At 35.9% G+C, this 19,628-nt stretch overlaps 1 protein-coding gene across 1 annotated transcript; it reads right to left on the bottom strand.

The window, feature by feature from the left end:
• Positions 1–327: 327 nt before the first annotated feature.
• On the bottom strand, positions 328–19,343 carry mcrs1 (microspherule protein 1). Its single transcript, XM_048172746.1, has 15 exons — positions 19,153–19,343; positions 18,852–18,911; positions 16,551–16,713; positions 16,297–16,435; positions 14,110–14,274; positions 13,923–14,032; positions 10,530–10,638; positions 9,231–9,369; positions 9,067–9,142; positions 8,505–8,533; positions 8,304–8,396; positions 8,135–8,217; positions 3,870–3,957; positions 2,597–2,724; positions 328–822 (listed from the first exon to the last, which is right to left on the bottom strand). Exons 2-15 carry the CDS (start codon positions 18,859–18,861, stop codon positions 736–738), a joined length of 1,419 nt encoding a protein of 472 aa, XP_048028703.1. The 5' UTR covers positions 18,862–18,911; positions 19,153–19,343; the 3' UTR covers positions 328–735.
• Positions 19,344–19,628: the final 285 nt, after the last annotated feature.

The raw sequence follows: 19,628 nt of genomic DNA, 5'->3' as shown, positions 1-19,628 counted from the left end.
TTTAATAAATGTTGTTTAATAAACGTAATACTTCACAATATTACTGTTTTTACTGATCAAATAATAGCAGTCTTGGTGAGCAGAAGAGATGTCTTTCAAACATGTTAAAAACCTTAATTATTCCAAACCTAACTTTTGACCTGTAGTGTATTTACTAATTTTGCATTTATAATTAGATCTAAACTTTAATTTTTAAATGTACTTTCAGGTATTGTAGGTTACTTGTGTCCACTCTGTGATTGCAACAGTTCATTTCAAGGAAGAAAGTTTGTAATTAACTTTTGTTAACTGAGTTGCAAACACAAAGACATTACTAACACACAGATGCATTATTAAAACACTTTCCTGTTTTAATCTATCGTCATCTGCATATTTACACTAGTTCTGTCTGAGCAGAATATTAGCAAGACAATACAAGGCTACTGAGTTTTTAATTATAAACAAAAATGTACAAGTCAACAAAACACTGAATTGAAAAAGGTTCACTTAAACAAATAACAATTCTATCATGTTCTCAAACAGTCAGTTCTTTCAGTCCGAATGTGCCTAAATAATAAGCATAGAAAATCTCCAAATGATTTTCCTCCGATCTGAACTGCAGATGCAGGCTCAGCTGTTGCTATGAGAGCCCATATAATCTTGTGCTGAAGGTCTTCTGTTTACGACTCTACACCGAGATAAAGATAGTGTCGTGTTGGCCACAGACTGAATCGTGTTTGTCCGGTGAGTTCAGTATTACGGCTGGTTCATCTTGGCAGCTTCAGCTTTAATGAGAGAGATCAACTCCTGATTGATCAGGAACACAAAGCGAAGACCTGCAATCTGGACAAAACAAACAAAGATGTGCTTTATTGACCTGTTTTTTTGTTGTTGTTTAATTCCTTCCGGAGAGTCACTACGTCATAGACGACTGCAGAACATGTTTATTATGCAATACCAGTATTAGGCTAGATGACAAGAATGTTTTTTAAATGGCAACATCTTTAGAGTCAATCACATTATTTATCTATAATTAGCATTTTAACAGTTAGATCCTCAATAATATACACATCTTCAGCTACTAAAACTATATGACATTGTTTTTATTGGCAAAGAGCTATATATGAATCTCTCCAGTTTTTTGCAATTGCTGAAAAAAAAAAAAAAAAAAAAAAAAAACTGGAAATTACCACTACAAAATCAGTCATTTTGGGGGAAAAAAAAAGTCTAACACACTAGTTACACAGCAGCAAATTGATTGCAGAGACGCCACGTATGAGATCAGTGCACATCAGGGTCAGAAATTGACAGTGCTTGCGGCCAAAATGTCACCAAAATGAAATGAATGCACCCAGATTCAAAATACGGGGCAAAAAAGGCCCCAGCACAATTAAACTAAATAGATTATGACTGTTAATGACAATTAAAGTGCCAGCTACAGCATTACATATAGATCTGATTCTGCACTAGGGGTATAACGGATCTTAGTTGATCTGTGATCAGGCAGCACGCTTCAGCATACATGTGATTTGCAGATTAGTTGCAAAGTTTAAATATTGTTTATTCAAGTTAATTTGAATTAACACCAAATTGATTCCTCTTTCACGTTTCCTTGTGCTTGAACGAACACATGCACACAAAAATGTCAAAATACCCATCTTGGCAAGTATTCTCGTAAAAACAGTCAGTTATGTCTTAAGTGAACTTAAACAGTTCAGCAAGAAATATCATATTGGATCCGTACATTCGGTCTTAAAGTGACAGGAACCTAAAAAAATGTTAATCAATCAACAAAAGATAGCTTGAACAAAGCTAAGCTATAAAAAATTAATTCATACTATAGGATAGGGATAGAGTAAACATTATAGTGACCTACAAAATGTGTGATTGATGTGAATATTTTTTTTTTTTTTTTATATTATTGCCGCTTCCAAAGTCACAAGTCACAATCCTTTTAATAGTACTTAAACACCTAAAACAAAAGTAATTTATATACCATGTACAAAATGTGCAGTGTAAGCTGTAACAGCTGTAATTGTGACTCAAATTAAATGATTAGTTAACCCAAAAATTTGATTCCTGACATTAATTACTCACCCTCATGTCGTTCCACACCCGTAAGACCTTCGTTCATCTTCGGAAGACAAATTAAGATATTTTTGATGAAATCCAAGTTGTTTTTATTTCCCATAGAAAGCAATGAAATTACCACATTCTAGGTCCAGTAAAAGTAGTAAAGACATCATTAAAATAGTCAACATGACTACAGTGCATAGGAGAATGACAGGGAAGAGAAGAAATTGTTGAATAAAGTCGTTGTTTTTGCACGCAAAAAGTATTCTCTTCACTTCATAACATTAAGGAGAAACCACTGTAGTCACATGAACTATCTTAATGATGTTTTTACTACTTCTCTGAACCTTGAATGTGGTAATTTCATTGCTTTCTATGGGAGATAAAAAAAAAACCCTCTCAAAAATTTCATCAAAAATATCTTAATTTGTGTTCCGAAGATGAATGAAGGTCTTACAGGTGTGGAACGACATGAGGGAGAGTAATTAATGACAGAATTTTAATTTGTGGGTGAACTAACCCTTTAAATTGTCTCTCTCCATACCTCCATAACAGAGTTGTTATTGAGTTTCCACTTGTTTCCAGATAAAACTGGTCGTCCATCAATGTAAATGGGTCTCCGGCCTTCATTAGCGATGAAAAAATCTCCATTATTTTTCAGTTTAATGATCCCTGAAGTTAGAAAACAAACATTATTCCATTTAATTAAAAATTCATTGTTCATTTAACTCAAAGCTTAAAAATGTTTAAAATTACATGAATCATGCGAGACATTAAATAGTGGCTGATGTGATGATGTGCTTCAGTTACAGCTGACATGAAAAAAGGAAGCACGGATTACACTTTATTTCGATGGTCCACTTAATAAAGGTAACAAATATAATAACTTTGCAAACAACTCTCAGAGTTTTAGTAAAATTTTAAGTCAGGGTTTGAGTTAGTAGAATAAGTTGACATGTAGTTGCAGAGTTACACACTGCAAGTTCCAGGAGTGACAACTGCATTTAAATACGGGAGTGAATCCCCTAAATTATCGTTCCATGTGTGAACGGAACACGACTCAATTCCGGAACTGCAACGATTGACAGCTTGGAAACCATAGCAACGTTCTGGCATCTCATGCGTTTGGTATCTGTTATTGTGTCCAAAGTAATGTTACAGTGACAAAACACTCGTTATTTTCAGAAATGTTAACTAAAGCAGTGTTTTGTTTATGCCTGTTTCACACAGAGCGCACTCCTGCAGTGTTTCCATGTTCATTTATTAAGCATTTAATGCTTGTAGTTTAAGTTCATCTCAAAGCAATTGGGTTTATGGAGATATTAAAGTAAGCAGACGCGGGACACAATCATTTGCTATTATTTTCAGCATGAAGATAATTTATATTATTATATTTGATTTATATAGTTTTATTATGGGCTTGTTTTGGTTCGCTTTTTTTCCAGCAAGATCTGGCAACAAGAATGAGCCAAGGTTCATACTGCTTTCCCTGTGATTTCTTTACCCCACATACAGAAGGCAGAAACGTCTCTGATGCAAAAACTTCATTAAGTTGTTTAGTTGGGTTATTCAGTTGAAGAATGCGTATTTTACTGAGCTGTGTGTGTACGGAACAGGATTAAGCACTAAAAGGTGAACTGACAATCGAATTTAGCTGCAGTGTGTATGTAGCAATAGTCATCCCTCGTTTACACACGTTACGGCTGTGACACGGCTACCGGAGTTGATCCACGTCCACTTTAGTCAATGCTTGTGTTTACACCAAATGAAAGCACTGTGCAGTTTAATCATGAATACCATGAATAATGCTGTCCAACCTTGTTTTCTGGAGATCTTCCATGCAGGTCCCTCCAAAGACAGATCTACGTCAATCTGCTTGTCTTTAGTAGCACGACCCAGTGTGATCTGAAACATGTCAGAGTTTGTTACTGGACATCTGTGCTGAACTGCTCCTTTAAAAACATCTCACAATGTATTAATGACTAAATATTAAAACGAGTGACATTCATTTCAAGTTAAAAAAAAAAAAAAAGACAGCACAAACACATTTCAAGTGAAGCATATGACAAAAAGAGGTTTTTAAAACAATAGATAATTCAAAAGTTACTTATACAGCAATAGATAGACGATATTTGGTAGCACTTACAGCCCTGTTCTGTATGTACATACTATGTACTTTACTATAGTAATCACAATACCAGTGTAAAAACTAGATACTAAACCAGTACCCAACCATAACACTAAACTTATGCAGTTACTTTACATTACTAAGTACTTTCTTGTGCAATTACAAGTGCACATACTGTAGAATGAAGTTTAATCAGTAATTTGTTCTCTAATGTAGTGACTTTTGTAGATTATTTTGTGTAAAAATACCTTTTGGGGCCACCTTTATTCATATAGCCCCCCCCCCAACTCATATTCACACAGAGGGCTCCAGACTGCGACCAAATTCACCAGAGAATTAATAACATTGCTGCGAAATGCAGAGAGAACCATTCCAATTCTCTGTTACAAACCACAGATAGCGGTGCTACAAACAGTGCTGATGTGGAAATCACGAGAAATGTGCCATGAACAAACAAGTTATAGAAGGCTTTTCAGCCCACAAATCACCAGCATTCACCATTAATTAATGTAGTAACGCTAATTGTAACCGGGTCAATGACGTGATGGGTCTTTTTTTGTCCAAAGGTCTTAACAATAATAATAAAAACAAAGATATGACATCTAAAGTATGTAAGGAAGTACAACTAGAAGATTTTAATTATATTTTGCTACATATAAAGGTATTTTAAAGATTTTGAAGTGTCAAAAGGTCATTCGGTTTAACCGTCCAAAGGCCAATACAGCCATTTCATTTGTGATTAAAATATCTGGTATTGTAATATGTAATATATATATATATATATATATATATATATATATATATATATATATATATATATATATATATATATATATTTTTTTTTTTTTTTTTATTATGGCATGATTTTATAACATCATATATCAGTACAGTTTAAGATGGTATTAAAATTGTGTAGAAGTCGTTGCTTTGTTATGAGAAAGAATGTCCGGAAAATTGAATTTCATTGATTTCATTCAGAGTAACCAATATAAAGGGACCATTTTGTGTGATCACTGATCATGTGACTGGATGGGACATCATTCAGACACCTGCAAAGGACCACATGGTTGTGAAGCAAAGTAACTAACTTTCTCTTAACTATTTGAAAAATTCATGTTTTCACACTCATAAGCATGTCCCGCTATTAAAAACATGGAAAATGTTGTAATATTTTAAAAACTTGTACTAAATAGAAAAATGTTTGATTGTCCTTTTATTAGCTAGCTAGCAATCTAACTTGCTAGTTATCATGTTTTCACTTTTGTTACACTTTTAAAAACCTTATTCATCAATGACCATGGTACTGCGGCAGAAAGAGTTAATTATTTAAAGGCCCTAGATTATGTTTTTAAAAGATGTAATATAAGTCTAAGGTGTCCCCTGAATGTGAAGTTTCAGCTCAAAATACCCCATAGATTTTTTTTTATAAATTTTTTTAACTGCCTATTTTGGGGCATCATTATGCTGCGGCCCCTTTAAATCCTGTGCTCTCCGCCCACAGAGCTCGCGCTTGCCTTAAACAGTGCCTTAAAGTTTACACAGCTAATATAACCATCAAAATGGATCTTTACAAAGTGTTCGTCATGCATACGGCATGCACGCGTCGGATTATGTGAGTATTGTATACTGTTATATTGTTTACTTCTGATTTTGAATGAGTTTGATAGTGCTCCGTGGCTAACGGCTAATGCTACACTGTTGGAGAGATTTATAAAGAATGAAGTTGTGTTTATGCATTATACAGACTGCAAGTGTTTAAAAATGAAAATAGCGTCCGTGAATACAGTAATAACCGATGGTAACTTTAACCACATTTAACAGTACATTAGTAACATGCTAACGAAACATTTAGAAAGACAATTTACAAATATCACTAAAAATATCATGTTATCATGGATCATGTCAGTTATTATTGCTCCATCTGCCATTTTTCGCTATTGTTCTTGCTTGCTTACCTAGTCTGATGATTTGGTTGTGCACATCCAGACGTTAATACTGGCTGCCCTTGTCTAATGCCTTTTATAATGTTGGAAACGTGGGCTGGCATATGCAAATATTGGGGGCGTACACCCCGACTGTTACGTAACAGCCGGTGTTATGTTGAGATTCGCCTGTTCTTCGGAGGTCTTTTAAACAAATGAGATTTATATAAGGAGGAGGAAACAATGGAGTTTGAGACTCACTGTATGTCATTCCATGTACTGAACTCTTGTTATTTAACTATGCCAAGATAAATTCAATTTTTCATTCAAGGGTACCCTTAACTAATTCATTTCAGTGTTCGTACATCCTTTTGAGAGTGAAATTCAAGTACTTTTCAAGGGCTTTACACAACTTTTTCCAGCACTTCAAAGCTCTAAATATTATTCAATTTTAATGTGATGACCAAAAACATTATGTGTTCATCCTTTAAAGATTGCCCTCATTTGTAAAAACTAAAAGTTTCAAGACGTAGGAAAACTAACACATGGCGGCAAACAAACACTTAAGGGGAGACACTACAGGCAAAAACACTTTTTTCAGGCACCTGTCAATTTTGAGATTTTGCACTTTTGGGCTTTTCATAAAGTGTTTTTTCAGACTGGTAGAAAGAAAACATCCAAAATACACTTTTAAGTGTATATTTTATGGCACTTTATCTATTTGCGTCTATAGATTTCAATTACAGTAAATATCTTTAAAGGCTGTTTTCTCAAAATGAGTTTTTTTGGGGCATCATTATAAACGCGCCGATTTTATGCTGCGGCCCCTTTAAATCCTGTGCTCTCCGCCCAAAAAAGTCCAAAAGTATCAAGAAAAAAAAAAAATCTATCCACTTTATTCCAACGTCCCATGATGCTTTGCGCGAATTATGGGAGTAACTTCCGTTAAGCTGTAAACAGTCAGTGATAGACTTGCGCTATGAACGCAGTAATGCGTTTTATTTTTAAACCGGGTACAATGAGATGACACTATTCTACTCACCCTTCAACTAACATTAAAAGGACTTTTAAAAAAGTGTAAAAGCACCAACAAGGTACTTTCAACAGGCCATGAAAAAGTGTGATTCTTTCCACAGCAATAACGGACGGGTTGAACATAACTATAGTGATATATATCTGCATTATGTAATACACGTTGCCTTAATAAAAATGTTCATGAACTTCAGCACTGCGTGATACTATTTCAAAGTGATTTCCATTTTAATAAATTGTATGTACCTGTGAAAACAAACCTGGAAAGAGACGTGAGGCTTCGTGCATTCCAATTAATTATTAATGGGATATATCGTAAATTATATCGGGAGAACAGACCACAAATGTGCAGCATATGTTGTCCTTATTCATACTATTACAGCGGGGACAAAATAAAATAATCACGAGGATAGAAAGCAGCAGCTGAAAAGAGCTCTTGCCATAGATATTCTTGTTATAACATGTTACGTTAAAATACCAAGCGTTACGTAATTCTCATGATGTCTGAAAATAAAACATGAAAGAAAAATCAACAGCTCATTCAGTCAAGCTGACAGATGAGCTTTATTTGTAGGGCAACCTTCTGATTTGAAACGACAAGTTTCAGTCTTTTTGAATGGAAGTTCCCCAAACCGGAAGTGTAACCCATAATTTGAAACGCAGTAGGCTAGTCAGGAATAAGGTCAATAGAAAAACAATGCCACATTTAATAAGAGTAGAATATTTACATTTTTCCCTATAGAATTTTTTATTTTTTTGCACATTACTATTAATAAAAGCGCTACCAAATCAGGTTCTAAATCATCTGTAGAACTTAGTGGCACTGGTGTTACTGCTCTCAAATGTTAGTCCTGAGCCCCTAAAACTGCCTTTTCAAGGACATAATGTGGTTATTTTACACATAACAAAATGATCACAGAAGCACAATAGATGTTTACCATTCATACACGCTTATAATGTCACAGCACAATATTTCTGTGCATAGCAAATGTTCACTGACCTCTCTAGATCTCATCAGATATCTGACCATTCGTCCACGTAAAGCTGCCAGTGTCTGATTATCGAAGTCTGGTGAATTCATGCCTGAAATAATTCCATCACACAATCAATCACTTAAGTGATCACATTCAGCTTATAACCATACTGAAGACAACATCAAAAAATCAGACCTGTGATACTATCCACTAACACCTGCCAACGAGGAAGCTCCTGCTCCAGCTGTCTGATCTCACGCTTCTGATGTCTGTCTGCAAGCATCAGCTCTACAGGAAATGCAACATAACATGTCTAAGACAGTCACAGGAAAGAGCATTACGATAACTACATTGAAACACATTAAAAACAACATGAGGCTGTATGAAATAACTCACCATGCTCCAGAACTTCATCTCTGCTGTCCCTGATGAACAAGATAAATGATCATAACCAGAGAGAATCATACATGATAATCACAAAAGCCTGCAAGAGGCCAATGAAACAAAACAATATGAACCAGACTATAGGGTGCTGCAGGGATGACATTTTCTTCCATTTTGGTTTTTGATTAAATGCGTGAAATTAAGGTCTGTGGTGAATACAAGCACATTTTATTCTACCACACAAAACAGATCCGATCAGTAATGTGATTTTTTTAAAAGCTTTTACTTGTCTTGAAAAAGGCAGTTGCTAACAAGTCTCTAAATAGGACTACAGAGGTTGTCAGGGACATTAAACATCATCACGCTGAACAGGTAAACTCATCTACTCACTAATCCACTTCTACATTCTCATTGTGTTTATAATTACACTCTTACCAACTATTATAACTTGAACTTTCAGGGAAAATGTCTTTAATTAAAGACTTGTCGGAAGCTTAGTGATGCTGAAGTCATGTGACCGTGTTGTAGTTCGTTTATAGCCTAAGTTTAGCTTTTTAAAAAAAAATTGGCTTACTTGAGTTTGGCATCATCAACCACCTGCTCAGCATCAGAGAAGTTCAGCACTTGCTCTCCTTTAGGCAGAGGTTGAACTATAAATAAATCAGATGTGTTGTTTAAATGACAGCGATCGGCACAAACAGGACCATCAGACTGCAGTGACATGTGACAGCATCTCACCGCTCTGATCCTCCAGTAAATAATACTGCTTGAGCAGCTGCCAGTGCACCAGCAGATTTTTAGCAGTGCGGGATGGGTAAAACACATTTGGGTGCTTGTTCAGCAGATCCTGAAAAACCTCCAGCTTAGGCTGACTGCTCTGCTCACAAACATGAAGCAAGGATCAATTAAATATGAAGTAAACAGAACAGAAGAGATGCATGTAAAATAGACGTGCAGATATTCGGTAATGCGATATATCACGATAATGAATATGCACAATATTGTTATCGTGGACACTTCAAAATACCGTAAATACAAATTTATTACCAATTATTACAGTTTTTATAATGCATTTAATTTTCCCCATCAACAGTATAAAATGCACAACACCGCAGTTTTCTGCATCAAAGGGACACGCGCAAAGATGTGAACGAGCCCAATGTGCATGAGAAGCACATGGCAGAACGAGTGAAGGAGACATGCTGAATGAAAGTGTAAGTTCATTCTCTGACAGTATGCAGCGGTTACCCCGGAAACCCCGCAAACAAAGCAACTGTGCAGGTGAAGTTTTTTTAAATGCTTCAAACAGCCATTCAATTTTTTGTAATCTCAATGTTGTTACTTAATACTTAAAGACTTAAAAGGCTATTTTCAAACTTAAACATTTTTAGATTTTAATCTGGACTACAACATGCCCTAATGATTAGAAATGTTCTGATTATTTATTATTGTTCAGTAAAACTTTGAGACATACGGCTTCAGTAGTTAACATGTTAATTCATTATTACCAAACTGACAATGAAAAATACTTAAAGCATTAATTATTAATGTTAATTTCTTGGTTAGTATTTATTAACATTACTACCATCAAAAGAACTTATTTAATGGACCTGAGATAAAACTAACAATGATCAATTGTGTTTCTTAACTAACATTAACAAAAAATAATACTTTCTGTAACAAATGTAGCTATTGCTCAATCTTAGTTAATGCATTAAATAATGAGACTTTATTTTAAAGTGTTACCTTTTGTTCTTTATAGCCTAATTCTTTTGCACTTTAATCTGTTTGCTATTTACTTTATATATTTTCTGTGTATTACAAAAAGAGTTCTATTATATTATGACAACACTTTTTTTGCAACTTATTTCAATATCGTGATAATACCATATACCGTGATAAAAGCTTCAGCAATTAATTGCAACATGAAAATTTTATACCGTCACACGCCTAATGTAAAACAATAATATCTCAAAAGCAAACATTGCTATATTTCCTCCAATACATGTGATCAAAATGTTGATGTCATTTACTCACAGAGGTGATCTTGGCAAGCAGGGCTTCCTCTGCCTGGCTGAAGAGAGCTTTACTCTGAATAGCAGCAATAGCCTCTGGATGCAGCTGTCTCATGGCCTGCCACGCTAACCTGAGGAACAGACAAAACTCTTTCAAAATGGACATTCAATTTCTATGATAAAGAGTGAAAAAACGAAATAAATTCAAACTCTGTCAGTATTTACTAACCCTCATATCATTCCAAACCATTCCAGACAACAAAACCTGGGGATTTTGTTTTTCATGCAAAGCAGCAAAGACTCACTGGAGGGGAAGTTCATCTGTGTAGGATCTAATGATTCTTAATAGCACAACCTGTGTTCGTGCTGCTTCAAGAAAGCAAACATACATCTGTGTTTTTCATATTACTTACAGGGTCAGTTCACCCAAAAATGAAAATTCTGTCTTTAATAACTCTTTAATCCTTGTGTCGTTTCAAACCTGCAAGACCTTTGTTCATCTTTGGAACACAAATTAAGATGTTTTTAATGAAATCTGAGTGATTTCTGTCCCTCCATAGATATCCAACAAAACTACCACTTTCAAGATCTAGAAAGGTAGTAAAGACATCATTAAAATATTCCACAGGACTCCAGTGGTTTAACCTCAATTTTACGAAGTGAAGCGAGTGCTTTGCTTCATAACAGAGCAGAAGAACACCATCTCCACGGTCGAACACGGAGGGGGTCCAGTCTTGTTATGGGTTTTTTTAAGGGTAAGCACTTACAGGCAGCAATTATTGGAGGTTATAAAGAATTAAAGATACTGCATATTACTGCAAGATTTATCATTTTTCATCACTTTACATTCTCAGAATCACTCAAATGTGTATTAATAAACTTGGTATAATAGCTTACTGCTTAATGCTTTTAATTGTTTTCATAAAATTTGGTTCTCAGCAGCAAAATGTCATGCAGGTTAAAGAGTTAGTTCACCCATAAATGAAAACTGTCATTAATAACTCACCCTCATGTCGGTTCACACCTGTAAGACCTTCGTTCATCTTCAGAACACAAATTAAGATATTTTTGATGAAATCCGATGGCTCAGTGAGGCGTGCCCAGAAATGTACTAAGCACATATTTAAAGGTCCCGTTCTTCGTGATCCCATGTTTCAAACTTTAGTTAGTGTGTAATGTTGTTGTTAGAGTATAAATAAAATCTGTAAAATTTTAAAGCTCAAAGTTCAATGCCAAGCGAGATATTTTATTTAACAGAAGTCGCCTACATCGAAAGGCCAGTTTGGACTACATCCCTCTACTTCCTTCTTTAATGACGTCACTAAAACAGTTTTTTGACTAACCTCCGCCCACAGGAATACACAAGAGTTGCGTTTGTAGAGTGTGTTTGTCACCATGTTGTCGAAACGCTGTTATTTTCATCCCGCAGTCCAATCACCGGGTCTGATTCCGGCTCAAATTGATAGGGTAAAATCAAAGACATGTTTACAATAACACTGAGCGCGTGCATCTCCACGTTATGGTAAGAGGCGTGACCTTTCCGGGCAAGATGCGCTAAACTGCTGTCGAATCACAACACAGGAACCGCTGGCACAATCAGAACTCATTACGTATTTCTGAAGGAGGGACTTCATAGAACAAGGAAGTCATCAGCCCGTTTTTATGACAGTGGAAACAGCGGTATACAGATAAGTAAATTATGTGAAAAATACTGTGTTTTTTTTACACGCGAAACATGAACACATGTTATATTGCACACTATAAACACAATCAAAGCTTCAAAAAAACACGAAAAACGGGACCTTTAAAACAGTTCATGCGAGTACAGTGGTTCAACCTTAATATTATAAAGCGATGAGAATACTTTTTGCCAAGTCACGCCCCCAGTGGTGAACCAGTGAAATTGCAAAACACTTATGATGTAACAAAGCCTTGTTTACTGAAATAACGTGACTAGATGCGTGACTAGACGTTGATAGACGCTCTGAACCACTGATTTGAAACAAATGATTCATAAAGCTTCAAAGCTTCATGAAGCAGAGTTTTGAAATCACCCATCACTAGATATTGTTGAATAAAGTCGTTATTTTGTTTTTTTGTCACTTCATGACATTAAGGTTGAACCACTATAGTCACATGAACTGTTTTAAATATGTCTTTAGTAGCTTTCTGGGCATTAAAAAGTGTTAAATGTCTTGATGGCAATGGAGGCCTCACACTGAGCCATCGGATTTTATCAAAAATATCTTCATTTGTGTTCTGAAGATGAACAAAGGTCTTACAGGTGTAGAACGACAATAGGGTGAGTAATTAATGACAGAATTTTCATTTTTGGGTGAAGTAACCTTTAAATTATTCAAATGCCACAGTAATTGTTATATATGGATCAAAAGTGCCCAAAACTTGCATTTTGTTCACATATTTTTGTTCTTCATCTTTTAATAATAATAATTAATAATAATAATCCTTACATTTATATAGCGCTTTTCTGGGCACTCAAAGCGCTTTACATATTGAAGGGGAATCTCCTCAACCACCACCAATGTGCAGCATCCACCTGGATGATGCGACGGCAGCCATTTGCGCCAGTACGCCCACCACACACCAGCTTATTGGTAGAGAGGAGACAGAGTGATGAAGCCAATCAGTGTATAGGGATGATTAGGAGGCCATGATGGACAGAGGCCAATGGGCAAGTTTGGCCAGGATGTCGGGGTTACACCCCTACTCTTTTCGAAGGACATCCTGGGATTTTTAATGACCACAGATAGTCAGGACCTCGGTTTAACGTCTCATCCGAAGGACGGTGCTTTTTTGTCAGTATAGTGTCCCCATCACTATACTGGGGTGTTAGGACCCACACAGACCAAGGGTGAGCACCCCCTGTGCCCACTAAACCTCTTCCAGCAGCAACCAGTTTTTCCCAGGAGGTTCCCATCCAGGTACTAACCAGGCTCAGCCCTGCTTGCTTCAGTGGGCAACCAGTCTTGGGCTACAGGGTGATATGGCTGCTGGCTTTTAAGAGGAGATCTAAATATTTGTGACTTGAAACCTGGAAAACTGACAGGCCTGTGCTGCAGATCTATGGATGCTTTGCCCTCCAGGTCTCAGCGGCAGTCACATGACTGAAAACTATGAATTGGCCAATGAAATAATTTTTTTAAAAATGCCATGAAATTCTGTTTCACATGCAAAGACATTGAACACCTTCAAAGAACTCAGTATGAAAGACAAAAGGTACATCTTTTCTGATTCTATTATGAAATGAATGTGAAAAACATTCTTGAAATGTTGTTCTTTTGTGTTTTCATTAAGGTTCAGAACAACATGAGGATGATGACAGTTGAAAGAACTTTTCCTTTAATGTTTAAAACATGGCCTATAGCTATATAAGAATGATGCTTCAGAAACTCACTTCGATATGACAGGGTCATACAGCAAAGCGTACCAGCGCTCCTGAATCTCCCGCAGTGTGAAGCGACAGCTGAATTTTACCCCCAGATGAACTGACGTGAGATCTGTAGTCTGAACATAATGTACATGTACTTCAGTTCATCTCTGAACTAGTCAGCTTCTAAAAGCACTCAAATCTGACAGCTGACCTGTAGGACAGCATTAATGAGCAGCAGGTCATCCGTGGGTTTCCAGCGGCCCAGGTCTTTGGTTATCTGTAAGGGTTGCTTGTTTTTCTTCATTCGTTTTGACATCGATGAAGGAGCGATCACCATTGTAAGAGGCGGCGTCAGAGCGCTCCCGGACTTTAAACCCTGTGGTTCAGAGAGAACAAAAAAAAAAAAGAGAAAAACAAATCAACATTTTGTAGTACAGATATATCTATAACAAATGAAACACATCTACTTGACTAGCAGAGTATTAATTTTGTTTCTTTGTGTTAAATAATGTGTTAATTCAGTCCTGCTGTGGAGACTCCCTATTCGTTCCAGTGAAATCACAAAATAAAATGCACAAGCATGTCCCTGCCCTTGATATGCAATCAATGATGAACGCTTTTGGTTTTAATAAGTAAATAAACCTATAAGAGGGCGGATTCAAACCCAGAACCTCTGACGTGCTTTACAAAAGTTCTACCACCTGACTATTATACCTCTCGCACGCATCCCGCGGATCTGTGTACATAATCACTGTCGTGAAGAATGTGTACAATATAATTATTTTGATGTAAGGATGATATTGCATACAATTTTGTTCTATGAATTCAACATTTTAAGTGGATCAAAAAAGTTCAAAGTTGTGCTAAGAAGAAGGTTTTAGGAAAAACTCTGATGAAAGGTTTTGATCCACTTCAAATGTTGACTACTGTATTTTAAAATGTAATTTACTCCAGCTCCTCCAGTCCTCAGTGTCACATGAAATCCTTCGGAAATCATTCTAATATGCTTATTGGCTGCTCAATTATCATCAATAATTGTTGCTGCTCAGTTATTTATAAATGGTTCTGATTACAGTCAATGCTTAATATTTTAGTGGAAACTATGATACTTTGTTTTCCAAGATTATTTGAGGAATAGAAAGAACAGCATTTATTTGAAACAGCGTTTTTTTTGCTAGTTTCAGCCTGACGCAGTTATCATTTTCACATCCTGCACCACATTGTTTAAATAGCAAATGCACTCACGCCCATCTGTTTGCCCATGGACATGCTGGTCTGAAAATAAGTTGTTTTCAGGTGCATTGTTGGCATGTTGCTGTTTTGAGGTCTAAAGTCAATGGCCTTTATTTAAAAGGTGCTGTATGCGATTTCTCAAATTCATTGTTCAGTCCACCTTTAAAGGCTGCGTTAGTAATTTGCACCTATAGGCAGGTGCACAACACGCGTTCACTCTGCTTGTTACACACACACAGGGACACGCAGCAACACACAAACATGCCATAAATGAAAAATAAAAGAATTACAATGTAAATGATTATTATTGTGTACATAAAGATAAATGTCATAATGGATAGTCATTGCATGTATTAGAATGACCTATTTGCAGTAATGACGGATGAAATTAGCAAATTATTTGACCAATACACACATGTATTTAAACTGACTCGTCAGGATGAGGGTGTCTATATTCCGGCAAGTAAATAGCAATCCGCCGTGGTGCAAGGACACCAGGCTTTTAAAGGGAATGGGAAATGACACTCTGATTGGTTTATTGCACGTTATGCCCAAAACACACCCATGGCTCATTACAAGAATAGGTACAAGGTACAGGTTTTGGACCATGCACATGGCACATCAACCATTTTTACCATCATTAAACTAACAAAAGTGGATTTTCAGCCCTAAGTGCAACTTAAAATAGGCCTCCATGTCTTTACTGCCACTTTTGAAAAATTTAATGCGCCCTTGTCAGATAAAAGTATTCATTTCTTTTTTATTATTATTACTTTTTTACTATTATTAGCATATTAGAATGATTTCTGAAAGATCATGTGACACTGAAGACTGGAGTGATGCAAAAAAATTCAGCTTTGATCACAGAAATAAAATACATTTTAAAATATATTAAATTGATTATTCCAAACTGTTGACTGGTAGTGATTAACTCACTGTTTTTACCTCTCTCTCTCTCTCACGCACGCACGCACACACACACGCACACACACACACACACACACACACACACACACACACACACACACACACACACACACACACACACACACTTTTTCAGTGGTCAGTTATACAGTTTAGTGATGCTTGACCAGAAAAATGATACGATTAACCACAATCAAATATTACACAGAGTTGTGTAACAAAATACAGTAACCTTCATTACCTTCTTCTTGTCACTGGATGCAAGGTCACTCCCAGGGCATCTGATTGGCTCAATGACTGGCTGACCTTTGACCCGACTGGTAGATTTCGCGAGGCTACTCTCAACCAGTTCATCATCAAACTTCTTTCTCTTTATTGATCTACAATATAATGACAAGACAACTTTGATTTTGATTTACAATAAGGTACAGGTTTTGGACCATGATGGAAAAAGTAGCACAGAGAAGCAGACGGTAGCAGATGAGCTCTCTTCACCTGGAGGAGCTCCTGCGTTTGGGGATCATTCCCGCTCCACTGAAGGCCTGAGCAGCGGTTCTCTTCACAGCACTGGACTCCTCGTCCTCAGACCTGCTCTGTGAAACCATGGGCCCGACTGACGCTCCTCCAGCCACGGCAGAGGGGACGCCCGCCTTTACGTCTACAACACATCACATTATCAAACAGAATGCATAAACACCACGAGAGCGAGAGAAGAGAGAGTGATGACAGTAATTAATCTCACACCCTGTCAGGATTTTCAATCTTTTATCTGCCATGATGGACTCCCAAATATGACCCCCATCCCCACCTAATTTATCCACTAAAAATTTATATTATAAATGTGAAATTAGTTTCTACTTACATTACTCATTTTTTTTCTATTCAATACAATTCAATGTGCTGTTCAATGTATTTATTTATTTACTTTTAACACAAACATTATTTATATTAATAATTTTTATTATCCAATTTACCCCATTTAAACAGATTAACAACTAACTAATCATTTATTTACATTTATTAATCTAATGTATTAACTTTCCCCGGAGCCCAGATTAAAAAAAAAAAAAAACAGCATAGAAATTTAAATTGCTAACAAAAAAGCATCAGACAAGACAGAGCAGGTTACTTTGATATGAAACAAAGTCTCAGCTTTCATATTCTGTCAATTGTACAACAACATTCAAACAATTAAAATAAATACAGCTTTAGCACTCTTTAATGTGTCGCCTCAGTTAAAGCAGCATGTGAATTAGTGATGTTATGTATGACACTGAAGCTTCGATGTGCGTATCGTGCATGCGACACAATTTCTAGTGTCGGGGTGTGTATTGGTTTCCCAGAGTAACGTGATTGCCGACAAATGAAGCCTCACTTTCTGTCCAATCACGTGCACGTTTTGCTTTGCATATCGGAAAGTTTGAAGCCACAGACTTACTTTAGAGTAGGTTCATTCAGACTTATTCAATTACATTTTTAAATACCCAGTATATGTGTGTTTATTCTTCTGTTACATCATATTGATATTCATACTGGCATTAAATGCCACAGTTTAATGGGTAAATTAATTTATTACTTGCGTGCACTATTAGGGTTTAATTTGAGGACGTTACATGAAACTGTGGTGGTGGTTTTGGCTGCTTTACTTTTTACTAAACAGATTGCACCATTTTCGACACTCTTGAAGCTTTGAATCTTTTCCCGAAACAATGACTAATGTGAACAGATACATGTTCTTCTTTATGACTAGTTATAGCACCAAATAAACATGAATGAACATCTGAAGGTATGTTGAAAGATCAGTAAGCTGTACTGTATATGTATCATCTCTCATACAATCGTACTACCATGGAAAGACAAGAATAAAACAGCTTGCAAACAATAAGTAAACCAATACAAAAAGATCAATGACCATACACTACCAGTCAAAAGTTTTTGGACTGTAAGATTTTTTTAATGTTTTTAAAAAGAAGTCTCTTCTGCTCACCAAGGCTTTATTTATTTGATCAAAAAAAATACAGCAAAAACTGTAATATTGTGAAATATTTTTACAATTTAAAAAACTGTTTTCTATTTGAATATATTTTACATTGCAATTTATTCCTGTGATCAAAGCTGAATTTTCAGCATCATTACTCCAGTCTTCAGTGTCACATGATCCTTCAAAAATCATTCTAATATGCTGATTTGCCGCTCACAAAACTATTATTATTATTATCAATGTTTAAAACAGTTGTGTACAATTTTTTTTTTCAGAATTATTTGATGAATAGAAAGTTCAAAAGCAGCATTTATCTGAAATATAAAGCTTTTGCTTTTTTACTGTATTTCTGTATCAAATAAATACAGCCTTGGTGAGCAGTAGAGACTTAAAAACATTAAAAATCAATGTCAACAAAAACTTTTGACCAGTAGTGTATGTTAGTTAGCTAAAAAACGAACTCTAGAGAGCAGCATTTTGCTAAATATATGCACTATGTATTATATCATTAAAAAAACATTACAACATTATTATAAAACTACATTAATTGTATAAGAATGAGTTGTTAATTTTAACCTTTAATAATAATACCAGCTGACAGGTTTCCCTGTTTGTTTACAGCACTAGTTGAGAGACATTTGTTTCCTTGAGAAAAATGAACATGTAGGTCCTACTCTAACTAATTTTTAGCCAAATGAATTGATATTGAATCTTGTAACTATTATTGATCCACCAAACGTATTGTAATAAAAGCTCACAGTCTTATAACATATTAGTGTTGTTCTTCTGTTAATATCATGTTCGTGTTGCCTTGCCTTTCTCCATGATCTCCTGATCAGCTGATTAACACTCAGAAACCCGATGAATCATGAATACTGAAAACAGACAGAAGAGTATGAACACAGACCTACACTACAACAAACACTATTAACACATGTGCTGGCTCTACATGGTTAGAACGACACTGTAATACACCGCTTAATTATATGCTAGATGTATATTATTATCATTTATTTGCCTTGGAAGCTCTAAAAGCGACAACTGTTGTATCAAACATGATCCAAAACAACATATTAAAGACAATAATGTCGAGAATTCAGGCGATGTATGTTTTACCTTTAGAACGAGTATCGCTGCTCTCTGACTCTTAAATAATATAAAATAATATAATATAATATAATATAAGATTCAAATATTACACAATATGTTATTATTTTATTTGATAAACAAAAAAAGAAGCAACGATGCTAAGCTAACCGGAGGCTTCTGTGGAGTTTGGAGCGTTTCCGGGTTCTTCTTCGTTGGAGTTTTACGGCAGTTGGCATCCATAATGTTGCATTACTGCCATCTGCTGGCGCTGGCGCTGGCGCTGGCGCGCGCTCTCTCTCTCTCTCTCTCTCTCTCTCTCTCTCTCTCTCTCTGATTTTATTGGCGGGTCGCAACCAACTTGTTCAGGTGCATTCTTGTTCCAACTTGTATATTTCATCTTGCAAGATCTTCCTTTCTGCATTATATTTTTTGCACCTCATAATGATATGCTCCACATTTTCTGTAACATTACAGTCATCACAATTATCTGATATGCATTTTCC

This window comes from Megalobrama amblycephala, linkage group LG21 (assembly GCF_018812025.1).
Source record: "Megalobrama amblycephala isolate DHTTF-2021 linkage group LG21, ASM1881202v1, whole genome shotgun sequence".
NCBI classification, from domain to species: Eukaryota; Metazoa; Chordata; class Actinopteri; order Cypriniformes; family Xenocyprididae; genus Megalobrama; species Megalobrama amblycephala.
This window is presented reverse-complemented; position numbering and strand designations above follow the sequence as displayed.